Source organism: Bufo gargarizans, chromosome 9, assembly GCF_014858855.1.
Source record: "Bufo gargarizans isolate SCDJY-AF-19 chromosome 9, ASM1485885v1, whole genome shotgun sequence".
NCBI classification, from domain to species: Eukaryota; Metazoa; Chordata; class Amphibia; order Anura; family Bufonidae; genus Bufo; species Bufo gargarizans.
In genome coordinates this window covers 40,009,616-40,028,308 of record NC_058088.1, presented here as the reverse complement: position 1 = coordinate 40,028,308, position 18,693 = coordinate 40,009,616, and the positions used below count along the sequence as shown (strand labels likewise).

Here is an 18,693-nt window from a genome sequence, read left to right as displayed (position 1 = left end):
AATTTGGACGAATATTTAAGAGCAGTATTTGTACTGCCGAACATCTGCCAAATAAATTGATTCCAGGACATCCGTCCTGTTTGTCATTCCGGCCTAATTTTAGATAAAACGATATAAACATGTTTTGGGTGTAGGAATTTACGCATATAATGAAAAATGGGTCTGCTGATCCTTGGACGTCTAACGTTGCCTTTGGGGGCACTTTTTTTAAGATTAGGTCTGTCTAATACCTCATTTGCTGTGCCATATTTTGGGAGATGTCATTTTGGCCTCTTTCACACAAGCGTATTTGCAATCCATAGATATGGTGCATATTTTATGTACCAGAATCACTGCTAATGTAAATAAATATGGGCATCTAATTTCTGTTAGTATTTAAAATCTGCAGCATGTCTGAGTTTTGTACGTATTTGCCTCCAAATACGCCCATCATAGTCTTATGGAAGCGGGTCAAAAAGGAAAAAAATTGTCATCAGTAATTCATCTGGATTTACTGCAATCTTGATGGTATATCATCCGGAATCTGTGCTTATTCCAGAGTCTGAATATGGACGGATTTCTATACACCTACCTTTTCCGCACTTTTTTTAGTTCATGTTGATTTAAAGGGGCGGTCATGCTTTAGACCTGCCCTATTAGATGCATACTGCACTAACTGTGGTCATGCCACATTTGTGCCCAGTGCAGCCTTTGGCGGAGGATGAAGAACTACTGATCACAGTGGAAGATCATTGACTTCCGGGTGTCTTGTAAGGCCTTATTCATATGTCAGTGAATCGGTCATGTGCACACGTATACATTGATTTTAACGTTTCTATTCAGATACTGTGGGTCGGTGGAACAATGATGGAGACATGCCTTACTTTGGTCTGTGGTGTGGACCAAACAAGCCGCATAGGTCGGTCACAGAAATTGTTGGAAATAGAGAAAAAAGGACTTTTCCGTTTTTTAGCAGAGAAAAAAAAATAATGGAACGGACCCATTACCGTTTGTGTCAGTTATATGCTGAATGTGGCACTTCCGTTATTTCCGTTCTTCTACTCTTACTTTTATAAATGGATTGGCCATGCAGACATACGGACACAGAATGCACACTGAGGCATATCCGTTTTCTTTGTGGCCTTATTGAAGTGAATAGTTCTACATACGGACACAGAAAAAAAAATACGTTTGTATGCATGATCCCTTAGGCAGTTCACCATTCCAGGGACATTTGACCGACATTTATCTGATGTGTGTGAGCGTATGAGAATAACCCGATCAGCTCCTAGTCTAAGTTTGGATGAATTGGTTGACGTCCTCTACATCAGCTACCAAGTAACGATCATTAGGTCACTTTAAATGACTAAAGATTGTATACCACACGTAGGACTCCTGCCACGTACAATGCTACATTGTGAAATCTGCAAATGGTATTCATTGTTTGATCTTCAGCATTTAACGTTTTCTGTCCGCTGCATCAATTTACAGTTTATTTTTGTGAGCCGCTGATTGTAGCTGCAGAGTATGTTAAATAAACCCATATGTTTTATGAAATCTGTAAAAGTAAGGAGGGCAAATGACCTAAAAAATCACTCAAAATAGTCGCAGGAAGAAATTAGTCATTGGCTGCACAGATGTTAATTGTACTTGCCTAAAAAGCGCAAAATCCTGTAAAATGTCAAACGTCTTCAATCCTTCTTTACGCGTTGGCTTTATAGTGTTGCAACTTGGGGACGTGAAGGAGTTAATGATTATGCCTCCCGTTGCCCAAAGTCATAATTAGTCAGTTCCCTTTGTTCCCACTTGTAGAGCAGTCATGGGGCAAGGTGTTGAAACTCTGAATAGTGTGACTCAGACCAGTGAGTCACCAGGGAAGCATCCTGTGTAAATCCACGCTAAATTGCCTTACCTAATACCTCCCTCGCTAAAAGGCTGACACTTTCTGGCTTTAAACTCAAAATACTAAAAAGTTAGGAGTTTCCTAGTCATCTTCGGGTTGTAGGACCTGACTGAAGAAAACTTTGCGGAGGATCTAACTTCTTTGTATTTTCATAGATTTGGCAAATATGTTTGGATCCAGATGTTCTAGAAGCAATTGAGAGCCATGTTTTTGGAGTCAGTTAGGCCACTCCGGACTTTTTAGTGGACAGAAAGAACCTGAAAAGAACTCCCAAAATCTAGACCCTAGGCTTATGCTGGTGACCCATGTAGTCCATGGCTCCCTGAGGACAACGATCTACAGGTGATGTCTATGTATTAAAGAGGTTGTCCAGGGTCTGATATTTTTCTAGAACAGGGATTGGCATCCTTCGGCACTCCAGGTGTGGTGAAACTACGACTCCCAGCATGCACACTTGCTTGGCTGTTCTCAGAACTCCCATAGAAGTGAATGGAGCATTCTGGGAGTTGTAGTTTCACAACAGCTGGAGGTTGATGACCCCTGTTCTGGAACCAGCGCCACACTTTTCCACGGGCTGTGTTTGATACTGCAGCTCATCCTATTGACCTGCAATACAAGACACATCCCAGGGAAGTCCATTTAGGATACAGCCAACATGCTCTGGTTTTGTCATAGTGAAATTGCTTAAGGAAAGTCTCGGGTAGCAGTAAAGTGGATGTAATCTTAAAAATTGTCCATCCACGGATTGGTGAAAATATCTGCAATGGAATTTGCACATAGCTTGACCTGCTTTAAAGCCACAACGTGTCAATTTATGCTGTGGATTTCCGCATAGATTTCACCCTTTGCAATGAAATCTGGCTCAAAATCTGCAAGTAGCGTGTACAAATTTTTCTGCGGATCCGTTGTGGCTCCTGATGGCAAAATACGGCTCATGGACTAGGGTTGTCACGATACCCAAATTTGTATTCGATTTCGATACCATAAAAAAGTTTTCCGATACTCGATACCACGCCAAAAAGGCTGCGTGCATTCCGCATTTTATGGAACGTCCGGCCCATAATCGAACAGTCTTATTTTTATAAGTGGTATAAATATGGTGAATCGCACAGTTTTTTCCCCCCTGTTTCGGCGTTCACCACATAGGAGATATTTTTCAATATTTTAATAGTTTGGACTTTTCGGACGTGGCGATATGTAATATGTTTATTTTTATATGTAAAATTGGGAAAGGGGGTTATTTATACAATTGCCACTGTACGACCAATTAAGAGGGGGGAGGGCACTACCACCAATGATTTAATACTGAGGAGGTTGGGCGCACTGCGCCACCAATGTTTTTAAACCATTAATACAAATACAGGAGGCAGGTGCTGGCTATGTGAATCTGCTGCCGGCACCCGCCTCCTGTGTCTGTGTTAATAGATTACTGATCTTCATTGGTGGCACAGTGGCCACAGCCCCTCCCCTTCTCGTCCCGTCTCTCTCCTCATTGGTGGCACAGTGGCCACAGCCCCTCCCTTTCTCGTCCCGCCTCTCTCCTCATTGGTGGCAGCACAGGGGAAAGGGAGAGACTGCTTACTTCTCCCCTGTGCTGCTGAGGGAACATGGAGCGCATGCGCAGTAGCGCAGCCTAGTATCGGTAAATGGCAAATCCCGGTATCGAATTGATGGTGGTACAAAAGTATTGATTGGGTATCGATATTATGATACCCGGTGCAAACCTAGTACATGGTAATAATGAGGTAAATGAGATACGTTATGTAAAGCAGATCAATAGGAGTGGAGGAGTGAACAAACAGTTGTGGCAGTAAATTTTTGTAGCAATTATAGATAAGGGGAGTGAAAGTTTTATTGTCCTCTAATAGATATCCAGTTCATGAATGTAATGAAGATGTCTGAGGGGCACATTCCTTAAGAGACGTAGAAGGACATAAATCCATGAGACACGTTCATTCCTGATCTGAGCTTGTATTTCCAGACTCTCCTGTCTTTTTGAGATTTGAAATTTATGTCTGTTGTAGTCTCTGTTGCAAAAGTGTTTTTGGTACGGGCAGACCTTTCCTGTCTTCTGTTATTGTGTGACGATGAGCGTTCATTCTTATTCTTAGCTTTTGACCAGTTTCAGTAACAGAAACAGAACTTTCACACTCCTTATCTAGATGTCTACTTTCACACTGGCGTTTTGGCTTTCCATTTGTGAGATCCGTTCAGCGCCCTCACAAGCGGTCCAAAACGGATCAGTTTGCATCAGTTCAGTCTCCATTCTGCTTTGGAGACTGACACCAAAACGCTGCTTGCAGCGTTTTGGTGTCCGTCTGATGAAACTGAGCCAAACGGATCCGTTCCGACACACAATGTAAGTCAATGGGGACAGATCCGTTTTCACTGGCACAATAGAAAACTGATCCGTCCTCCATTGACTTTCAACGGTGTTCAAGACGGATCCATCTTGGCGATGTTACAGATAACACAAACGGATCCGTTCTGAACGGACGCAGACGGTTGTTAAATCTGAACGGATCCGTCTATGAAGGATCCGCACAAAACGCGAGTCTGAAAGTAGGCTAATTACTGAAACCATTTACTGGTACAGCTGTTTGTTCCTCCTTCCCCTCATATTGCTCTGTGTAACATCACTTGTCTCGCTGACCTCATTATTCCTATGTACTTTGCTGTATAAATAAGTGCAACTTCAGATATGGTCTTAGAACGTGCCCGAGGAAGAGGCCCGAATAGTCTTGAAAGCTTGCAATTGTGGCATCATCTTTTCAGTTATCCATTAAAATGTATCAACCAATGAGGAATCTTAACGTCTTTTTTATCTTTCGTGACGGTTGATAAATTTGGTGCACCTTTAAGTTGAGATGTTACGCCATTTTCTAGATAATCTTTTTACGGGAGTAAGATTGAGAACATTTTTTAAAATATTTCAAAAAGTCTCAGTTGCTACATCTGGCTTAAATCAGCTTGACAGCCTAATTGCACCCTCTTTCCCACCCACTTTTAAAAACTGGAGTGAAGTAAAAATGCAATACGTCTCAATATATTTGCACAAATAAGCCCAAAAAGTTGCAAAGCCCTGTTTTTAAAGACAGAATTTTGGAGTGCTGCTCTGGACGAAGAGTCCCTGCATGCAAAATGACAGATCCAGGTTCTGATATTATTGGGGACTTCTAGTCATGCAATACCAAGCCTGAGAATTACGTAAATGGAAATCTTTGGATATTATGCAGAATGTATAGCCGGCGACGGGCTGCATGTGATCTATGCGCAAATGTAAGAACTTATCAGATACATTTGCAAGGAACCCAAATTTGAAGTCAAATAGCAGATGCCTACATATGGAGCTGATTTAGCTTCTTCGGCACTTTCGTCATTACAGAATGCTTGTTTTGCTAGGAAATTAGGGAGGGGGAGAGCCAGAAACACAAAGAATTCAAGAATGATCATTAAGTGGAATTTGTGCGCGCTGGTATTTTAGACATTAACTCCTCATCTGCCGGGCCATTTCATACTGAAATTAGGCTAAGCAGACCTTGAGCAGTTGGGTTCTCAGGCCAGAGGGTCTACGTGGTCTATGCTGTCTTGAGACGTGCAGCTACACCTATCGTAGATGTACTGCAGAGTTCTCCGCTCCACTGCAATTGGACAAGTTCAGGGATCGCATTCAGTCTAGACAAAAGGAGTCAGGACTTTCCAGTTTGGCCCAGCAGGCTTTCGGGATTACAGGGCTCAGAAACCAGTTTAAATCTTGTGCATGCTTATTTTATAGAGCCTCTAATCCAGCTAAAAGGATGCTAAAGTGACCTTGAAAACGGCAAAGGCATATGCTGGTGACAGATAACGTGTGTGACCCATGAGGGCAGACCAATCGCTGTAGTCTTTAGGAGGTTGCCAAACCATGCCATGAGCCAGCTCGAGTCAGCATGCACTGGTCCAACCAAGGCAATAGACTAAAAAAAACTGTCTGTAAAGCCTCATTCACACGTCCGTGCTCAAATCCTTGAGAAGATGGTCAGTGATGCATCCGTGAAGTTGTCCGTAAAGGATCCGTTTTGGGTCCGTGTGTCCGGTTTTTGCTGTCCATGTGCCATCAGTGTTTCGCTGACACTGAACAGCTGAAAAATAATTTTAAAATCCTCTCTTCCTAATGATCTGTGAAACACGGATGGTATCCGTGTTGTATCCGTGGTTTTCACTGAGCCATAGACTATAATGGACGCGATAGATCTGTGAACATGGACAAAACAGAGCATGCATCCGTTCTAGAAACACGGACCGTGCTAAAACACTAATGTGTGAATACACACATTAAAATGAATGGGGACGTGTGCCGTCCGTGGAGAACACTTACAGCACACGTCCGTGAAACACTGACGTGTGAATGAGGCTTAACCTGCAGATACTCTGCTTTGCCTTTACTTTCAAAAAGAACACCTATATAAATTGGCCTAAGAGGAAACTAACATCAATCTTTTTTCCATATAATAACCTATATATGACTCTTCCAGTATGCAGTGCTCTTCTGTGGGCACCTTTATCTAGGCTTATCAAATGAACACTGTCATACTGCTTTCCTATTTCAACACCTACTATTATCATGGGGAATACCCTGCAGATAACCTCTTCCCCTCACAGCGGCAGTAAACTGAACATGGATTACGGATCTATATGGGACGTCTTGTCATTTGAGTTGACTGCCACAGAAGGTCAAGATTTTGTATTTCATTTTCAATAGCAGTGTACTGCAGAAATGATGAAGAAAAACAGTTGAGTTAAAAAATAAATAAATACCCTTTTCTGAAGAAAGCAGCTGTTGTCCCTTGAGGGGAGACTGATTTCCTCTGGGAATTGGTACAAATGCTGTCATGACGGCATTACTCATATGTCATAAGTATAGTATGTCAAAATGAAGCGGGCAGATATTTTGGCCCATGTCCACGATAGGGTTGCATCGGGTATCGAAATATCGATACTTTTGTACTGATATCGATCCAATACCAGGATTTGCCATTTACCGATGCTAGGCTGCGCAGTCTCTCCCTTCCCTCTGTGCTGCTGCCACCAATGAGGAGAGAGAGGAGGAGGCGGGGAGGGGTTAACTGCCGCTGATTGCAGCTCCCTGTCTCTGTGATTCTGCTGCCGGCACCCGCCTCCTGTATTTGTATTAATGGTTTAAAAACATTGGTGGCGCAGTGCACCCCCCAACCCCCCAGTATTAAATCATTGGTGGCAGTGGCCACAGGGTCGCCTCCCTCCTCTTCATTGGAGGCGCAGTGGTAGTTGTGATCGGAACCCCAGCAGTGAAATCCTGGGGCTCCGATCGGTGCATGGCAGCCAAGACGCTACTGAAGCCCTGGCTGCCATAGTAAGCTCCCTGCTGCTGTGTGCACTATGCACAGGGCAGCAGGGAGGGTGTGGTCCTCCATCTCTATCAGGGCGAATAGGAGAAGGGATTAAAAGATCCAAGGTTCTAGCCCCTAAGGGGGGAAATGGTTATTAAATAAGAAGTTAAGAAAAAAAAAAACACACCTAAATATTACAGTAATTATAAATCACCCCCTATCCCAATTTTACATATAAAATATATAAACAAATAAATAAACATTACATTTTGCCATATATTAAAATATTAAAAAAAATCATCTCCTATGCGGTGAACGCTGTAACAGAAAATATAAATTCGCCATTTTTTTAGTCACCTAGTCCCCCTTCCCCCCCCCCCCCCCCCAAAAAAAAATAGGATAGGACTGTTCGATTATGGGTATGGTATTGCGTATCGCAATATATTTTTTTTATTGCACTGACAACCGTACCATGTACTTTGGTGTATAAATATGTGAATCTTCAGATATTGTCTTAAGAGATGCCTAAGGAAGAGGCCTGAACAGTCCTGAAAGCTTGCAATTGTATGAGGTTTTCAGCGAGCCGTTATTAAAGGGGGCACAGTTACCTTGACTTCTGAAGCAAGGAGGCCGCTCCCCCCTTCACTTCAAGCCTGACTGGAAAATAGCGCGGACGGAGGCTAAAAGAAAGTTTTTCATACTTCTGCCTCCTCAGAATGCAGTAAGAAAATCATCATTAGAAACTCGCTGCCGGCTGCTTGAAGCTACTGCTGGCGGTTTGGGATGACTTTTGTCGCTGACAGGTTCCCTTTAACCACTGAGGAATCTCATTTTTTCCTGTTCTATTCACTGGCTAAGGCCACTTTCACACCAGTGTTTTTGCTGGATCGGTCATGGATCAGCCTAAACGCTTCCGTGACTGATAATACAACCGTCTGCATCTGTTATGAACGGATCCGATTGTATTATGTTTATAATAGCCAAGACGGATCCGTCATGAACTCCGGATCAGTTTTCTATTGTGTCGATTGACTTACATGGTGAGTCATGAAGGATCTGTCTTGCTCCGCACCACATCGCGGACAGAACGGAACGGAATGCATTCTTTTTAGTTCAGTTCCGTTTTCCCCTGCCATTGAGATCCTATGACTGATCTTAATAGGGGAAAGCGCAGATGTAGCCTGACATGGTAGAGAGAGATTTTCAAAGTTCATGAGTAGTGTTGAGCGAAGAGAGCTTCAGATGCTTCATTCGAAGTCTTTTCGTTCAAAACTTAAAAATAATACTGTACGGAGATCAGTTTCCGTACAGTATTAGAATGTATGGGCTCCGATGAGCCGAAGTCAGAGTTTTGCGAAGTCGCGCGTGACTTTGTTGAAAAACTTTGGTAGTTGATTTTTAAAGTGGAAAACTGCTTTAAAACCGAACTCTTCTTCGGGTCCGACTAGTACCTCAGAACAGGAGCCGAGTTAGGTTTTAAGGTGGTTTTCCACTTAAAAAATCAATTTCCAAAGATTATTCAATGATGTCCCGTGCGACTTCGTGAATAACTTATTTCGGCTTATCTGAGCCCATACATTCTAATACTGTACAGAAACGGATCTCCGTAAGTATTATTCCGAAGTTTTGAATGAAGCGTCCGAAACTCGCTTTGTTCAACACTAGTCTTGAGACATTTGATAAATTTGGCCCAAATCACAGCATCTCCTGTACGTTTAATAGCATTGCAGACCTGCAGGGAATTTCAGAGTCCATGTGGTCGCCGAGCAGGAGCCGTCGGCAGTATACGGGCGGCGCTTACATTTTCTGAATGTGTAATATGCATTTGGGTATGGTCTATGTCATGTCAACGGTAAGGCAAAGAGACCGCTTATTAGTGAGCATGAGTCCTGAATGAATAGCCCTCTGATAAGGTTTGAGGTCACATGCTGAACATGCTTGAGACTATTAATATGCATGTCTCTGAAAGCAAAAATATATATATGTACATTTAGGGCTCAGGCACACGACCGCATGTATTTATTTAGCATTTTCCACAAAAAATACGGATGACGTCCGTGTGCATTCCGTATTTTGCAGAACGGAACAGCCGGCACCTAATAGAACAGTCTTATCCTTGTCCGTAATGCGGACAATAATAGGACATGTTCTATTTTTTTACGGAACGGAAATACAGACGTACGGAAACGGAATGCGCACAGAGTACCTTCCGTTTTGCTTTTGTTTTTTTGCCGCCCCATTGAAATGAATAGATCCGCCTACAGTCTGCAAAAAAACCCGGAACAGACACAAAGACAAAGAAAATACATTTGCCCTTAGGGTACATGCACACGTTCAGGATTCATGTGCGGAGAATCCGCACTGAAATCCTCAAGTGTTCGCAGGCAAATCCCGTGCGGTCAGTCCGCATCAATTGGTGCAGATTTTACTAAGTGAATGAAGAAAATCCGGTCAGGAAAAATGAAATAAATTGACATGCTGAGGATTTTAAAATCCGCGCGGAAAAAATTGGCATCTTGTGCATTGAGAATTTCAAATTCCCATAGAATACAATGTACATGACCTACGGTGCGGATTTTCCGCGCGGAAAGTCTGCACGCAATCCTGATCGTGTGCATTTAGCCTTAGGGTTCATGTAAGGATCAGACTATGTGGCCTTGTCATATTATGCTGCTAAGGGTTCGAGCATGTTTTTGCAAGTAATTGCAGTTGTTCTTAAAGTGTGTGTTCACCAAGCCTCCCCTCCCCAATCTTTTAGTGAAGTGTGAGGAGCCATGCCACGTAAATGGCTGGTGTGAACTTATCCTGCTCCAGGAACACCTTTTATAATCCGGTTAACAATTTGCCTGGATAAAAGTAGGTGACAAGACGTTTATATTGACAATGGTTAAGGGGACGGTTTATCAGAACAGATAAGATTAGGTGATTGGTCTGGTTCAATCCCAGATGTGCCATTGTGCATCGGCTCGCTCAGTTTTATGACCCTTGACTTGTGTTTGCTGCATTGGCTAATTGTTAACTTGACTGCGGAAATGTGTCACCAAAAATGTTACCTGCCCGTTAAAACCAGACAGTGACACATCTCCTTTTTTCAAATCTTTTTCTTTTTTTCTTTTTTTTACTGTGTAGATTTTTATTTATTTTTTCCCCCCCCTAAGCATGATTATGGGGGGCAGCCATCTTGCCTGAGTGGTTCTTAAAGGGGTTATACCATGACTAATGTAAAAAATGAAAATCTGACATCATATAGTCCTTGACCATCTTTCTAATAAAGCTAGAACCAGCCCTGTACCTCACATGGATCCAGAGATCTCCCCATTCATTGCTCTGCTAGATTTATATCAAGCTGACAGCTCAAGGGGAGTGTCTTTTTTCTGCTGCAGCTCAGGGGGCGTGTCTCAGCTCTCCCTATCACAGCTCAGGGGGCGTGTCTCGGCTCTCCCTATCACAGCTCAGGAGGCAGTAGAAGGTTGAAATTGAGCATGTGCGGCCATCTCAGTGAGCAGGTCAAAGAAATAAGAAAAAAAAATAAAAATCAGGAGGTGGCGCTATACAGATACATTTTATTGAATAGCTCAGTGTCTATGCAAAATTTTTAATTACATGCAATTACAAAAGGATTCAGATCCAGATGCTGGTTCGAAAACTGTAGAATATTTTCGTGGGGCAACCCCTTTAAAGGGGTTTTCCCATCACATACAATGGAGGCATATCGCATTGTCTGATGGGTGCACGACCCCTGCTCCCATTCATTTCTATAGAGCAGACTGAAATAGCTGAGCCAGTGCTCAGCTATTTTCAGCAGCCCCATTGAAATGAATGGAGGGCGGCTGCGCCATCCATTCATTTACCCGCTTTGTTCTTGTTGTAGGTGCGGGTCCCAGAGATGGGACCTGCTCCCATCAGACAATGGGGGTGTATCCTAGAGATATGCCCCAATTGTATGTGATGACAAAACCCCTTTAGCAGCATTTACACAGCATAAAAAAAAATTGCTTTACGGCAACCCCATGGGCCATAGACACAATGGACAGGAGGGGCCTCATTGACTTCTATAGGAGAGTTTTCTAGGCATGCTCTGTGACCTGTGGCTTTGTTCACACGTCAGTTATTTGATCAGTTATTTACATCAGTTATTGTAAGCCAAAAACACAGAACAGTTGCAGATCTTTCCATTATACCTTATCTTTGTGTAGCCTCCACTCCTGGTTTTGGCTCGCAAAAACTGATGGAAATAACTGATGTGTGAACAAGGCCTGTGCAGGGGTCATTGTGCAAGGAAGGAATAGATAAGCTCTGACAATCAACTATTGTGAATGGTGAATCCTGTGTTATCTATACACAGAGGTGATATCATTACAGGCAGGATTAGAATGACAGATAAGAAGATAACTGCAGCAAAGTGATCTGTACAGACCAAGAAGTGATGCCAATTATTAGACATAGTGGCCATTGCAAAAACTGCAGGATTTTTTGTTTTAGTTTTTAAATATAAAATGTGACAGTGAAAAATTAAAAATAACGTAAAAAAAATTATTAAAAAATATATTAAACATAAAGTTTTTTAAACAGCAGGTCATTTTCTGATACATTCTCTTTAAAATAGAATCTGGAAACTGTACATTGGCTGGGTGTGCAGGATACAGTTTACGCTTTTATTCCTCTATAACAGGCAAAACTACAACTTCCAGCATGCCTGAACAGCCTACAGGTATAAGCCTACAGCAGCGCATTGTGGGAGTTGTAGTTTTACAACAGCTGGAGGGCCGCAGTTTGAGGATGCCTGATCTATAGCCTTGTTTCGGTTGCTGCACTGATCATTTATGCAGTATAGTGTTTATTTTATTCTATAGTCACCTGTGTACATTACGTTGGTTTACTTGTACTTATAATTTTTATAAGGCCTCATGCATACACAGCATGTATGGTGAGTGACACCCAGACTCCCAATGGGACTGTACATTGGAACTATACACACGTGTGTACAACCAAATGGTGCCCCTGTACTCCATCTCCCCCTAGAAGAAATTCCTCTATAGAGGAGAATACCTTTAATCTGGCATGCTGTTGTACTGTATGGGCACCATAGATTTCCACGAGAGCCATATTATAGATGCGCAGTATTTTAATGTTCATGAGGTCAATGGTGGGTTTTTGGTGGAGGTAGTTTATAAGCCATTTTATGGGGTGATGGTAGTTCTTTTTTCTTCATTTGCTATTCTGGATATTACAAGTTATCCACATCTATAGCAAAGGGCATAGCTATTAGATTGGTGAGAGTCTTACGGCTGTAACGCCTTCTGACCACAAGCAGTGACCCCGTACCCCTCCAGCCTCAACGAAACAATTGGTGCAGCAGCAGGTCAGGCATGCGCCCTGCCGCTCCATTCATCTCTACAGGAGTTCCAGATGCAGCCGAGTACAGATGAAGGGAGCGGAAGTTCCCTTGCCGACCTGTTGCTAGTTTTAGGAGGCTCCGATGGGTACGGGGTCCCAGTTCTTGAGATGGTCCCAGCGGTTGAACCCCCACCGATCTAATAGTTATCTTCTATCCTGTGGTTAGAGGATAACTTGTAACAATAGGAACACCCCTTTAAAATGCTCTTTCGGTACACTGTGTATGATTTCCTTTCGGTTTTCAAGATCTCTGCTTGTGATCCTTGAATGGGATTCTTTATTGCTCGCTATAACTTTTTTTTGCTATGTGTGATGTCTTGCCCTGCGCGTTTATGGAAGGGCACTGTAAAAAGAAAGCTGCTTTTATTTGGAAAAATCTTTTATAGTAATTAAAATGTTCTTAGTTATGTAAGATGTGGTTTTCCCTTCCAGATATTTTTTTTTTCTTTTCATTGCAGTCAATTCATGAAAAATGTCTTACTGCAGTAGGCTACCACAGAAAGCAGTGGTTTGGCAATGTGAACCCGACCCTGCACAACATGGGGCATCTCTGCAGTGTTGAACTGGAACCTACGTGCAATAAAAGCCCTAGTGTTTGTATAGCCTCCCAGTTGATGGCAAAAGGGCTAATCAAGGGTGGTATCGGCCATTGTGGGAATTTTGTCATCCCGACACAAGGTTGTCGATAGCACAAATGGGTTTCTGTTTGCCTTCCCCTGAATCAACATGATAAAGGCAGAACCTGGCGTATCTGTGTCCTGTTATTTCACTTTTGTAACTAGGTAACCAGTGTTTATCTGGGGTAAGGTGACCCAAATCTAGTTGTGTTTGTTGTCTGTGTCTGCAAACAATGCCGTTTATTTATTTTTTTTTACAAAGTTTCCAACATATTATATATTCCATGTAGTTAACCTTGTACAACGGTCATTGCAGAAAGTGGAGCTTTGATCCATGAGACTTGAGTGGCTAGCTTAATACCCTTTTATACTGGTCGAGGACTGGGACCAATCTCAGGGACGAACGTTTTATATGAACGCTCATGCAAATATGTCTCTGACCACCAAGTCAGAGAGCAAAAGGCATCTTTCATGCGGCACCTAAAACTGTTTGTTGGCAGCACCTAGGTTTGTGTAAACTGGTATCTGCTGCTTGCAGACAACAATCTGTGGATGAATGATCGCAGTAGCGATTGTTCATCCCCATTCTGAGAGGATAATCGCTGCAGCTGAACAAGCGAGACAGTGATTAGGAGTGACAGGTCCATTCCTGATCATTGTTCTGTTCATTAGTCCATGTGATGGGCCTTTTTAAAAAGAAAATCGGTCACCACGATTCTGAACTGTTATCTACAGTAATACATGAGTAGTAGAGAGGATAAGGAGTCCAGATCACAATTTTTTTTTATTTCTTACTGCCCCCTGTTCCCTCGCTGTTGGCCCTCAAAGCCGCCAGTCCCTCCCTAGCTGCTCTGCCACTGCCTGAACCCTGTCAATCAAAACAATGAGGGAGGGGCTGCTTCGAGAGCAACACTGATAACCCCATTGCACCAAAGGCCTAATTTGCATATTAAGAAAAAGTATCATAACTCGGGAGCAAAGCCTCGGATCAACTAAAGAAAAACAGCGTTTTAATCGGGGGAACCGCAGCCATGTGTCTCTGAAAGATAGATTCCCATTTATATCCTATTCACCATTTTTGCAGATAAGTGACATATATAGTAGACAAATTGTAAAGCTGAATTATATATATATTTTTTATACTGGCCACGGTTGAGCCCTTACAAAGTAACTCTACCATTGCAGTAACCTTTCATAGCCCCCTTATTTTTATCTTATGTGGCCCTTTGGTAGCGGTATTAGCACCATCTCAGAGTTTCTGAATTGCACAGCCCTCGGTAGCTATGGGTTCTCCTTTGTCCTGTCACAGCCTTGTCATGCTTTCCAAAGTCAAATTCCTGGTAAGCATACTGATGAAGTATGGCACGATAATCTGATCAGTAAATATGTTAATCTATTCCAGTGCCGCACAATGCTGTTTTCAGCTTCCCCTGGTTACTGCGACTCTACCAAGTGAAATGCATTGTGCTCCTGACCACTTCCAGACCCTAGAAGCCTATACACAAATGAGAACTGTTACTATGGTGAGGGGTTTAGGGTAAAGGGTGATATACTGTACATTACAGGCGTGTAAGCCGTCAGCCCTCCAGCTGCGGGATAGAATACAGATCAATGATGGGCGTTGCACTGAACCCATCATTATATGTAATTTGCCAGTATGTTATTTGCTATGATGCTTTTTGTCACATCCACCATGGTTAGCACGTGTGTGAGTTATTAGATTTTTCATGTTCATAATATTGATATTTTTTTTGTTTTTTTCCGTTGTAGGTAAACCCCACTCCTCACTGTGTACGGGCGGTGATGAAGATGACGTACTGTCCTTACTGCCGGGGGCTTGTTACAGTCAAGCCTTGTAATAAATACTGTTTGAATGTTTTGGGAGGATGCCTGGCCAATACCGGTGACCTTGATGTCGACTGGAACAACTTCATAGGTGGGTAACAATTTTAAGATATAGAAGTTAGGCTACTTTCACACTCGCGTTTTGTGCGGATCTGTCGTTCAGAACGGATCAGTTTGTATGATCTTTAACATAGCCAAGACGGATCCGTCTTGAACACCATTGAAAGTCAATGGAGGACGGATCCGTTTTCTATTGTGCCAGATTGTGTCAGTGTGGATCCGTTTGGCTCAGTTTCATCAGACCGACACCAAAGCGCTGCAAGCAGCGTTCTGGTGTCGTCTCCAAAGCAGAATGGAGACAGAACTGATGCAAACTGATGCATTCTGAGTGAATCCTTATCCATTCAGAATGCATTAGAATGCAAACTGATCCGTTTTGGACCGCTTGTGAGAGCCCTGAACGGATCTCAAACGGAAACCAAAACGCCAGTGTGACAGTAGACTTGGCCTATAGAACTGTGTCTTCACTACGTTAGTCCTCCTGTCTTAGGTTCGCCGCCTTCGCGATAATGACACCTTGCCCACTGTGCCTCTCTCCGGGGACTGGGCAGATTACTACTGCATAGATAATTGGGGTGTATTATTCTAAAGGAAAGTGGTCCGGGACGAACTTTGAGAACGCGGTCTTGCAGAATCATCAGTTTTAGTGTTGGACGATTCGTTCCAAAATTCGTTTTAATGTATTTGCTCCAGCAAAGCGAAGTGAGTCATTGCCAAAGTCTCTTGAGACTTCGGTAAATAATTTCGGCCATTGATTTTTATACTTTAAAACTATTTTAAAACAAGGATCCAAAGTCTGCTTCATTACTGACTGGTGCCTTGGATTTCAGATCTATGTTTTGAAATGGTTTTAAAGTTTAAAAATCAAATCCTGAAGTCTCACGAGACTTTGGTGATAACCTACTTCGCCTCGCTGGAGGCCATACATTTGGATTCAAATGAAGTTTTGACCGAAGTGACTTTGGATCTAGTATCTGAAGCTCGCTTCGCTCAACGCTAATCAGTTCTTTAGAATTTGTGAATCCGAACTAAGGGTTCAGACAAAGTTGCATCCGATAGTCCAAAAAGTTTGGTAATTCAGAACTTGTTTCCTTCTTTAAAAAAAAGTACATGTCATTATTAAAGGGATTTGTTGCTTTGTAAGGATATACCCTAAATAGCCATACAGTCCATGCTGAAGCACAGTAAACCTGATGTTAAGGGGTTCTCCACTGGCCATACATGTAATTCGAAATAGTGGTGGTTATGTGGTTTACTCAAGACTACTTTCTTAGCTAGCCATGGCTGCATACTTTTCTGAGCTGGTTCTGGATCTCCTAAAACCATGCCGGGGGCTTATTTTGCCATATGCTGTGTGACAATTTAATGAAATATTTTTTTAAAATAGCCGACCACTTTAAATAGATCTTAGATCTGCTGGGGCTGGTGTACTTACTTAGAAAATCCATGTCACAATGTCTGTATAATCCTTTTCGAAAGTTTTCTTCCCTGACATTACAATATGCTTGAGAGCCTAGCACTAGGTGTGAAAATGTTCGAAAAGGATTATACAGGATTCAAAGTAAGTTCACCAGCCTCATCAGGTCTGAGAACTCAATTTAGCAATTTATACACTTTGTATTTGGAAATCTGGTGACAGATCTTCCTTGACTAGTAATGAGCGAAGCGAGCTTCGGATGCTATATCCAAAGTCGCTTCGTTCAAAACTTCGGATTAATGCTGTATGGAGATCCGTCTCCGAACAGTATTAGTATGTATGGGCTTCGATGAGCCGAAGTCAGTTACTCGCGAAGAGCTTTTTAAGAACCATAATAAAATAGTATTTTATATTTAATAACTATCAGAAACTAGCTGCTGCTTTAACGATTCGTCGGACACAGTTGGCTTTTATTGAGGGCTGATGGGCTGATGTTTCATTACCTTCCCTTTGTACTTTAACTGTAATGCGTTATCATTAATTTTCTCGAAGAGCTCAGCTGTTATAAACTGAATATTGCTGTGCGTGCGAGTACGCAGGGACAGTGCAGATATTTACGGAGGATCAGGAAGCGCCGTTCCATTATCTGCTTTTCTCCACTTTACAGAACATTATCGCCCTCAGGTGGAATATCTGTTTCCTATTTAATATGTATGACAATGTCTCAAACAGTAAAGGAAATTAGAATGTGAAAAATGTTCAAGAGTTCAAATAAGGTTTAGAGGTCTCCAGACTGGTCAGCTTTTCAGGTTTAGGGGTTCTGTTTGACATCTCCAGTACTTATAAGAAGTAGTCACCTCCCCCCTCCGCATTATTCTTTTGGTTTATTATGTAGCCGTATTGATTGGACGTTGGCTTTAATATATTTTTATTGCGACAGATAAATAGTAACAAATTTATCAGACTTTCCAGAGATACAAAAATAAAACATCTAGTTCTGCCTTAAGTCACTATTACACGTGCAGATTATCGTTAAGATGATCGCTGACGAGTGTTCTCTTTAGCGATCATCTGGCAGTGTAATACTGCCGTGGGATCTTTTTTAACAGATTAAAAAATTCTGATTTGCCGGCGGTAGTAGGCGTTCTGCTGCCGGCAAACAATGAGACACATTGGGACGAGCGATCGTCCCTATACTGAAAAGGAGATCGCTGCATGTAATAGCGCCAGTCTCCTTCTCTAGCGAGCAGGCAATTGACAGGAGGGAATGCTTCCCTCCGGACAATCGTCTGCTCCATCTGCCTTTGTAATTGGGCCGTTAAAGGGGTTACCCAACCCCTATAATGCCCGGACCCTGCTCCTCGGCACCCGCGACGTGAATGATGCTCACATGGCCGCCACTGCATCTCCCCATCTCATGGATTAAAACATCCGGCAACGGAGGGGGAGCAGCCAATAGCATGCCGCGATTAGCAGGTTGACCCTTCCTAGCGTCACCCGCCTGCTGACTTGCTGAGGAGACCACTGCTATTACATACAGAGATCTCCTCGGCAACATGGGAGGAGTGATCGCTTTGCCACTGCTCTTCCCCATGCTGTACAGTGGTTTGCCGGCAACAGATCGTAATTAGACAGCACGACCTGCTGCCGGAAAATCCTGATCTTTCAGCATGCTTAAAGATCTGGATAGCCGTTAAGCGTGCGATCGGCGGCAGTATTATGCTACAAGACGATCGCTAACAAGTGATAATACACCCTTAACTGCCTTCTGGAGCCCTGCTATAAGGATGACATGTCACAAGAGCATTTGGCAAGGAGGAAAAAAAGGACTTGACAAGGCATTGGGAAAGTAAGAAGGCCTGGAGACATTATCCTCTTTACCTTTTATTGCCGCATGTAAAAAGGAACGCTTTTCGAGATCAGTCAGGTCCCTTCATCAGGCGATTACACAACAGTTCGGCCCTGAGACGCATTGATTTTTACACGTTGCAATAAAAGGTAAAGAATCACGTCTCCAGACCTCACTTTTGCAACGCCTGGTCTAGTCCCTTTTCTTCTCCTTGCTAAGTCTTTCCAATGGAACCTTCAGAGTTCCCTGTAGGACCTCGGGCTGTAGCCTCGGCATCA

General features: G+C 42.8%; 1 protein-coding gene across 1 annotated transcript in view; it reads left to right on the top strand.

Moving 5' to 3' along the window:
- Window positions 1–18,693, top strand: part of LOC122946394 (glypican-4-like) — a 104,409-nt gene that overhangs the window by 66,359 nt on the left and 19,357 nt on the right. The window contains exon 4 of the mRNA XM_044305993.1: window positions 15,015–15,180. Coding sequence (XP_044161928.1) covers window positions 15,015–15,180 — 166 coding nt within the window. The remainder of the gene's footprint in view (window positions 1–15,014; window positions 15,181–18,693) is intronic.